Source organism: Ambystoma mexicanum, chromosome 2q (genome assembly GCF_040938575.1).
Source record: "Ambystoma mexicanum isolate Mex_15411 chromosome 2q, UKY_AmexF1_1, whole genome shotgun sequence".
In the NCBI taxonomy this organism is placed as follows: Eukaryota; Metazoa; Chordata; class Amphibia; order Caudata; family Ambystomatidae; genus Ambystoma; species Ambystoma mexicanum.
This window is the reverse complement of record NC_090924.1, coordinates 846,220,116-846,229,651: the sequence shown is the minus strand read 5'-3', so window position 1 is coordinate 846,229,651 and position 9,536 is coordinate 846,220,116. Positions and strand designations below refer to the sequence as shown.

At 46.3% G+C, this 9,536-nt stretch overlaps 1 protein-coding gene across 4 annotated transcripts in view; it reads left to right on the top strand.

Annotated features, from left to right (window-relative positions):
• Positions 1 to 5,541: 5,541 nt before the first annotated feature.
• Positions 5,542 to 9,536, top strand: part of ZEB1 (zinc finger E-box binding homeobox 1) — a 648,143-nt gene continuing 644,148 nt past the window's right edge. For 3 of the 4 annotated variants that reach the window (XM_069648076.1, XM_069648074.1, XM_069648073.1), the window contains exon 1: positions 5,542 to 5,684. In XM_069648076.1, the coding sequence (XP_069504177.1) occupies positions 5,627 to 5,684 (58 nt within the window). In that variant the 5' untranslated portion in view covers positions 5,542 to 5,626. Of the gene's footprint in view, positions 5,685 to 7,396; positions 8,170 to 9,536 lie in introns of those variants that run through there. The other variant, XM_069648075.1, reaches the window with a different exon arrangement.

Below are 9,536 nucleotides of genomic sequence, written 5' to 3'. Positions count from 1 at the left end.
AAATGTTGCATTTGAGTATGAAATAGCAACAGGGACTAGAAAGCAAAATTGCAATTTCTCCAGCAACAGGGCTTGGGAACGGATTTCCGCTGGCAATACTGTAAACGTAAGCTTTGGAGCTGAACTACACACTTTATGCCACTGCCTGGACAACCAAAGGAGAACATGTTCACTTTGTTCTGAGAACATACCTTGGGAGGAAAAGAACAATACTAATTAACCAACCCCATTTGTCATTTCATCAAACCAAAAATGGCCTAAAAGTACAGGGATATATTCTAAAAACTGAGCATGCCATAATCTTTCCCCAATTTATCAGAAGTGCTAATCATCTAGGTCTTCCAAACAGGTTGCCATTCACACCTGCAGAGCCCAGGAGTTGGACCTCTGTGACTGCCGGATGGTGGAATTTGTATTTATTTTAATTTATATAGCGCTTTAATCCAAGGCGCTTTACATGAGGAACAAGAAATTACAACAAGCAATACATGACATTAAATCTAAACCAGAAAACAGTAGAAGGAACAATTTACATTATTTATGCGGTTAATTGCAAATGGAGAGGGGCCAGGGCGAGAGAGGGGGGTAGGAGGAGAAGGTGGGGGTGGCTTCAATGGAGAAAAGGAAGAAAAAGAAGCTAATGGGGTGAGTGGACGAGATAGGATTTTAGGGAAGTGCAAAATGAAGGGTAGGAGGTAATAGAGCGGATGGGGTGAGGAAGGTGGTTCCAATGGAAAGGAGCGAGAAGTTGGAGAGACAGGGAACAGTCAACCAATGACCATGAGCAGCCTAATATCTTACCCTTGTATCATGACAAGTCTTCTCTGGGCCATTATTGGCCAATTCTGAAGCCTCAAAGGAACAGAAACCATATGGATGATGCCAGGCGAGGAACGAGAGATGCCATTTAATTAAATTACGGGGCAAAAACTGCCTCTTTCAATTTTACACATGGGATCTTATTTTCTTGAATATATTCTGAAATAAATGTTGTAGGAACTTACTTTTTTTAAAGTACCAAATTAAATATATATCAGCTGAACGTAGAACAATATTTTGGGATAATTGTTTAATTATGCAAATTGACAAATGTAGATATTTTTGCGTAGAAACATCAGATGTCATTGATTCATATCTCCTAGCGTCCGTGCCAGTTAGGCCATTATTCTGAGATGGGAATAAGATAGTCGAGTTAAAGTATCAGAGAAAGAAATTCAAAAATTGGTCACAGGCACATCATATGCCATGCCAAGATGCGTCTCACATCACTTGACTCCCCCGATAGAGAATAATCTGAAGAATTAGTAACTTAAACACATATAAGTATAATAACATGTTAGAAAATCTCAATTATTTAAAGTAGAAGTCTCCAAGATGACATAACATCAAATAGGAAGGGAAATGGATTTAGAAGTTACTCCCATTAGACTTTCCTCTTCATCAATATGCCCAATAAGTACGAAGGGGGTGGTTTAGGGTGATGTTACTTTTGGAAAACTGTCCATACATAGCCCAAGGAATCATGGTAAAGCCATGATACACACCTCAGAAGGAAGTGGTTTCAAATCTATAAAATTCCAAACCCAGAGATTGAAGGGGATTCACATGCACACACACATTGATCGACTGACTGGAAGAAAGAGATAAAAGTACTGTGATGGTGAATATGACTAGGTGTGATAAAGACTATGGGTAAGTAATTTATCATTTCCGGTTAAACTGAATTACTGCCTGATACACCTTATAGGATTATCGAAAAACTGCATTTTGTTTCTTCCTAAACGTGTCCGTTGTTAGGAAAGATTTCATATTTGAATGTAATTTTCCCTCCATGTGTCAACCCCCAAACTTTTTGCTGCTGTTTTACACCCTGATCTAACCTTTGCCAGAGAAGCGCAGCCCTCTGACGCACTCCTCTGGGTTTTCGCTCACTTCTTATGTGGAAACTGACATGCCCTTAAAACAGTCAGTACTGGGAGACTTCGTTTCCCTTAGTCCTTTCCTCATGTTGCAGCTTTTGTGCAACATGTAACAAGAGTGCAATGTAACTTACTTTACCGCACCCTTGCATCTCTAGTCATTCCAAAGGCCCTAGAAACTCTTGCTGGACTTATTATGAACTGTGCAGGTGTGTCACGGACAGGACTGGTGGCAGCTATTGTTTATCTTATGTTTTAAACCCTTTTTTGCCATGTTATCCGTGCTTACCGCGTTTGGCACGAATAGGTGGCCTGGCTCCAAAATGGGCATGCCACGCGGTTCTTTGTCCTGTCCTTTGGCCACCGTGCCCCTTCACCTTCCCCAGGTCGAGCCGACCCAGGTCAGTCCTTATTTGGTCGTGCACTTTACCGCGAAACCCAAAGCTTTTGCTGGCTTCTGCATGCCTTGTGTGTGTGCCTCCAGGATGTGGGCTGGGATATCTGTTCCCAATACACTCAAGGAACTGCCAAAAGACAGTCAATAGGTATGGTTTTTAAGAAACAAAATTCTATATTGACATATTTAAGGAAGAGTTTCTACCGGATAATTCTCAGCGTATTTGTTATCTTGATACAATATGTGTTAAGTATATCTGCAAAGAAGATATTTGAGGGTGATATTTGTACGACCTGCAATTATTTAATCATATTTATGACAGATAAGATTCACAATAATTTTCAAAAATAACCAATATTTGTTTATTCACAAATATTATTCCATTAGTAATTATAGATTTTTCACATATTCACATACATCAATTGTAATGATAAAAAAAAGACATTGTACTGCAAAAATATACAAGTACACAACAGTCTCTGTTATTTTTCACAGATGGTGGTACATAGCTTTCTCAACGCGTTTTGGGAAAATTGCCTTCATCAGGAGTGATTACTATGATTCCTCTAAGTCCATTCATCTTCATGCTCAATGACAGCAGTAGTTTAAGATCGTTTCAGTGATCTTAAACTACTGCTGTCATTACAGCATTCGAGACAACCTCGGGGCACCTATGTGAGGTAGGAAACCTTGTAACATATGGTTGACTCAATAATAAGTTAACAGCAATAAAATGTGAGTAAGATAGACTCTGAGAATTATGATCTCTCTTATAGATTTCCTGAACAATTCGCCACTGAAGTTTAGAAAACGATGAAGGTCTATGAAGGAGGCCGAAAACCCCACTACCATGTCGATCTCCCGAGTTCACACGAACAAAGGATAAGGAGCCAATTATCCTGCAACAAGAAGCCGAGTCGAGGAACCGCTGGTGACCCGCTGAAAGGTTTGGCACACTGAGCCTGCTGTCGTCCTGCGAGACCCCTCTGCATCTGATCGTCCTAGAAGGTCTGCGAAGGCGCTTCGACCTATTGGAATAGTGGGACCAACTATTGTCTGCACCTTCATCAAACCCTGCAAGTAAGCCTCTTCGGAAGTGTCCCTGGGCCAACCAGTGGGCTGACCAGTTTACACAGGACGTTTGCTCTGTCACCGCCGCCGTTTCGAGGAAGCCCTCGAAACTTGGTATCCTGCTTGCTCTGTGTCCCCGGCACCCTCACACCGAATTTCGTACACTTGGCATTCCCAGGTCTGAAGTGAGACGAGTGCGCCCGGACCGCAGTAAAGGCGGTTACCGTGTTGCCCTGCTGTGGCAACGACCTGTGCAAGTTTGCTGCACTTGTGACCCCCTTGACCCTGTATCCTGCTACCGCGGAAACTACACTGTGTCGAGATGTCCTGATTGTTGCATCCGAACCTGCCAGCAAAGTGAACTGAACTGGCGAAGTCTGGGTCTGCCTGCGTCGGGGACCAGTGAGTAGTCCATACCCCAACCGGTGGCCCCTAGCGCAGGAACCCATTTCTTTTCTACCGCTGTTGCGAAATAGCGGCTCCATCCTGCACTCTCACCCTGCCTCTGCCCGCAAGTGGAGGTCTTGCTTGAGTAGTGGGGACTTGTTCTTCATCGCCTCATCCACCTTCCTGAACTGTCAAGAGACCCTTGAAGAGACCCTATTTTGTCAATTGGCACAAGCGCGTGCATGTACTATTGAGCATAAGGCTCCTCTCTTCGTAGGGCTTGGACTGCCTCTTGGTTAGGTGTATTTCTGATGTCGAACTGGGTCTAATGATTGCTTGCACTGCCTGTTTTCCTCCCCATCTAGGTGGTCTACATATTCGGTGCTTCTAACTCCTTAGACCCCTCGGTCTTGTATATATATATATATATATTGTATTGATTGTGATGTGTTGGTTTACTTCAGTATTATTGTGATTCTTTGCTATAGTCGATGTTACAAAGGCCTTGTAATAAATGTGTCTATATTTTTAAAATAACACCTGTCTGGAGTAATTTGTAAGTGTCCTTGCTTTGTGTGCTTATTGAGGTCTTTCAGTCACCCTCACCCCTCTTGAGACCTAGTCCTGACCGCCGCCATAGCTACCCTGATTGGTCTGGCTGTTCCAAGAAACTAGGCTGGCTTTCTGAACCTCTGCCCCTCCAGGTCAGGGTTCAGAAATCCATCTCAACATCCGTATATGCTGCCTTCCGAAAGCTAAAAGAAAGAAGAAAATTAGAAGGGTAAAAAAGTGTTAACAAGGTTGTTCCTCTTGGTCAGTGGCAGCAGCCATGGATTAGGAAAGTCTCTGCTTCTGTAACCTCAAAAGAAGTACTGCTATAGACTCATGTTGCCACATATGCAGAACGGGCATCAGGTGAATAGTGCAGACTTCCTGGCACCACGGGAGAATAGTGCAGACTTCCTCTGGCCACATAATGAGCAACAACTGAATGGTAGTCCTGCATTGGAATCATGAAATCTGACACATTTAGGAAGACCAAAGAATATTTTTGAAAGTGAAAGAAGGGAGGGGTATTAGGGTGTTTGATTGTCCCATTAGCTTGCATTGGAGTGATGGTTAATTCTAAAGAGAGAACGCAAACATAAATTAATTTACGGACATGTTTTTGCAAATAAATTGCGATTCTTCCTCTGAAACAAGGATAGACGAGGGTCGCTGAAGGATTCAGCCTGCATTGATGCATCCATCTTCAGAACTGTTTGCACCGTTGTTCAGTTTACCTGGAGAGCAGCGCCGGTTGGACAGCTTAGTCAGAGAAGCAACATTACACTGACAGCGCAGTGCAGCATTTCTGTGCACAAGCGTGCGTATTATTTTTAACGCGCTTCACTTTAGTGTACTAGTCGAGAAGCAACATGAACGCGGAATGTGGTTCTGTCTTCCTGGAAACGTAGGTCAGTATGATTAGTAACGGAACAGTTCGTCATATCTGGCCAGACGCAAGGACATACTTCGTGCTGCCTGTTGAAAGAGCTGCACCTTTACTTAAAGAAAACACGCACCGAGAAAGCTGCTCCGCGAGAGCCAGCGCTCTGCCTTCCTGTGGAAATGCCCACCCCTGTCAGCCCCACCTGGGCAGCCTCCCTCAGTCTCCACCCCCGCAGCCGCCGCCGCAAATCGACGTCTCCCCTGGCAACTAGCTTCCCAGGCAGGCAAGTCTGCTTAGGTGTAGAGAAGGTAATGTCGTAAAATAAGTGTCGTAAACCAGGTGCGGTGGTGGGAGGGAGGCAGGGGGCGGAGGGAAGGAGGGAGGTGACTTCGGCAGCATTTAGACACCAGCGAGAGGATCATGGCGGATGGCCCCAGGTGTAAGCGCAGAAAGCAGGCAAACCCCAGGCGGAATAACGGTGAGCGCAGGGATGGCTGGGGGCCTCTTGGGTTCCCCGGGCCCAGGTTCGGGTCGTCCAGAGTGAGAGAAAGTGAGTGAAAGTGTGCGCCCCGCCCGTCCGCAGCTCTGCTGCTGTACCGTTACCTGCTCTCTCTCCGCCTAGCGGCTCCCTGCGCATGGACCGTTATACATCCCATCAGAGCGGGCCGAGCCCCGCAGCTCCCTGCCTGCTCTCCCAGCCTCCGGAAGACACCCGAAGCACCCACGTCTGCACGGGGTCGCCCCGTAGCACCGCCTGAAACTTGTTACCTGTCACCTAGGAGTAACCCGTTTACCCCCGGGGCTCCCGCTTCCGTTCCTTCTTTAGCCCTATCAATACTCGCTCTTCCTTCATCCTCGGGGCACTCTGGGGCTTGCTTGTTTTCGCTCCTCTGTCCTTTTCTAACTTGTTACCTGGGTGACAAAAGTGAACTGAGCTCTTGTCTCCTCCGCACCCCCCCCCCGCGTTCCCCCCAATAAAAGCACGCAGTAACTGTTGCTCTGTGCTGCAGTGCTTATTGATTTGCTTTATTTAATTCAAGCGCAGATCAGAGGAGTATTTTTCTCTCACTGCTTTCCACGTTGTTTCCTCTCTCGCCCCCACTCGTATAAGCTGCGCCCCTCCATTCCCCCCACCCACCCCGGAGCATGTGATCCGTGCAGACGTGTCCCCTCCGGGAGCCTTTGCCCATTGTTGAGATGCTGTTGTGTGAGAAGGGGAGGCGTGAAATGTGCTGAAGCCCCTCTCGCGGCCAGTGTGAGGTACCTGCTTGTCTGAGGATGGGAGGGAACGCCTGTGCAGAAGGGGCCCCCTCTGCCCTCCGAGCAACTGCTGCAGTCTATATAAGGAATACATTTACATTTCACAGACCGGAGTGTGTCTCGCTCTCCGACTATGTACGTGGGTTATTTCTGAAATGAGTTCGCAGATCTCACGTAGGGCGTTTGTCTCCTGTAATCGTAATTAAAGGCTTGGCCTCTAGCAATTAATGTATAGAAGAATAAGGACATATTATTTGTTTCGCTCCTCGGGATGTTGGACTGAGGTTTTAAGCAATCTTTTCCTGTTTTTTTTTCGGTTTTGTCTGGGATTTCCTGTCTCGGGGAAAGGTTTGGAGCTTATGAACCAAGTTTTTTTTTCTTTTCTTTTTTCTCTCGAAATGGTACACGCCCGTGTTGACCTGGGATTTAAAGCTTCTCGGCACTGCCCCTTAGGCTTATAGTGCATGTTTTCTTTTATATGTGGGGCAGCACCACTCTGGTTGTTTTAAGTTACGTTTATTGTATCAAATGTGAAAAACAGCAGTTTAAAAGCTAAATATTGTCTGTAAGGTGAGTTAATTGAATGGTTGTTTACAATGCTACAGTATCTCAAATGCTGAGCATAAGATGATGATCTTGCTGCTGCTTACCTGCATGTTTGATATACGAGTGTGATGAACATTGTTGTGGTTGTGAACGTGCCTACGTTTCCCTGGACCTCCATTATTTCATTCTCCTCCTGAATAAATCCCGCGATTAGAAACCTTGCGGTCTTGCCTCTATCAACAGATGGAGCCTAGGACAGATTGAAAGGCTGGCTCTCTGAAAACCGTTAGGAGGGGGCAAGGGTTCTTGATCACTGCAGCAAATGGCAACTTGTGCAGGTAGAAAAAATGGTGTTTAGTTTCTTCTGCCTGCATGTCCGTCCCTCCTGTCTGCTTCTGTCTGCGCTCTCCAGGGATGGATTATTTACCGCGCTCGCTGTCGTGTGTTCCGGCTTTGTGTTTATCATTGGATGACAAAAAATAACGGGTCTGAGGCTTGTCCAGCACCGGGCTCCAACTGCAGCCCGCGCAAATCACGGGGCATCCAACTGCGCTTGTTTTCATTCCAGGTACATTGGGTCTCGTCTTCAACACCCTTCATGGTTTTTCTTGATGCAATTCTTCAGTTAATGTACCTATGAAACTGGTCGCGCTATTTGTAATATGACGGGTCATCTGTGGGCAGAGCCTTCACGCACATTTTCCTGGTTTCTGGACTGAAGAATAGCTTCACGGTGGAGCGGCGGTACGGTTTCCCATGGATACTAAGGGATTGTGCAAGTGTATCGTTGGTGATGTTTGTCGTAAACCAGCTGAGGCAAGGAGCATTTGGCGGAGCCGAGGTTCCGCAGAGCCTCTACTGGATACTACAGCTGGGAACATTGTGAAGTCCGTTGAATTGGCACCCTACCACTCGCCGAACCTGTAGGATCGTTTCATTACGATACCTTTGGTCATCGATAACGAAGCTATTTTTGAGCGACCTCGGATATGTTACCACTTCATGTGAACCTGGAAAGAAGCTTTATTTATGTTTTGGTGTCTTTTTCCTCTCTGGCCTTTTGAATGGGGAACCAGTTCAGGCCCTGCTTCCTAGCAGTTTTTTTTCCTGTTGTATGATTGGGCAGGATACAATCTTGCCTGACTCTGTGTTCGTAGGTATGCATTGTTTTGCTGTGTAAAATGTTTTCAGGAAAGAGCCCCACCCCTTTTTTTATGTTGTGGTGGGAGGTGCGTGGGAGGGTTGCACTTATGCCACATCCATGTAAAAATGGATGGTACTGGCTTAATGACCTTCAAGCCGACCATAACGCAGCTTTTAATGGGCCCACTTGCTAATTAAAATACTAAACTGCACTCAGGGGCACGATGCTGGTGGCTAGTTCTGGACGGATGCATGAGGGCAGCTTTACATAGCCAGTAGTCCCTGGTTATGCTGCAGAGGGTTGGAACGGCATGTGGAAAAGGTCCTGTTGGGAGACCATATGTCCAGAACCCACTGGTGATTGTGGGAGGGTTGGCGTAACCCTGCCAACGATCCATTGCACATAAAGTGGGGGCAGTCTAGCTTAATGTCAGTTTTGGTGCTAACCAGGGAACCTAAATGTAGTGTGCCAGGGCAGTTGAAGCCCCCACCCATGTGCGTTGGAGTGATGTGGCAGCTGAGCCTGACGGCAAAAGCAGAAATCCCCGCAGCCTAGTCATGGAACAGTAGCAGGGGAGGGCGGGGGCGGAGCGCTCGCACTGGGCTTGTGACGGCTGAGGGGGCAGCACAGCTGCTGGGACGAGTCGCATGTGATGCTGTGGAGGTGTGTAAAGTTGAGGCATGCCGCGCCGGGCTTCCAACTGCGAACCCTAAGGTGCTAACAACTGGCAGCGTTAGTGACGCTTCAGAAACTTCACTCGTCACCCTTTCCGCTCCTCTCCCCAGAGCCCCCGCTCATGAATTTTACTGGCTATCGTGTTTTCGCTCGAGCTGTAATTGAAAGTTTTGCGAATGTCGCCCAAGTTGGCATTCCTGGAGCATGAACATGTGGCCAGCTGCTAACCGTTTGTTCCGGTGTCGACGGATTTCTTTTGGAATTAACTTGTATTTTGTCGCTACTTTTGTATTTACGTTTGGGTTTTACAGGCGATGACTTTTCTCCCACTTTAAAACGTGTAACTATTCCAGTGCGCTAATAGATTGTCTACGTGGATCCTGCCCCCACCCACAATGATTGTGTGGTTCTGCAGGTAGAATGATTTTAAGGTTTTGGGGATTTCGCAGAAACGTTTTTGTATATTTAAATATAATCTATACATTGTTACCCGAGAATGCTCAATGGAATGCTGCAAACTCCACCTTTCGGCTGCTTTCAGTACTATACAGAGTAGGCCGTTTTACAAGTGCTTACAATTTAAGCAAATGAGTGAACCATGAATGCAAAGATTTGTTTGTGCAGGTTCTGATCACGTGACGCAGCTGGCACTGGAGACTACTTGTGGTAGAAAAGAAAAAAATCGCCATCAAAGGCATCCATGTA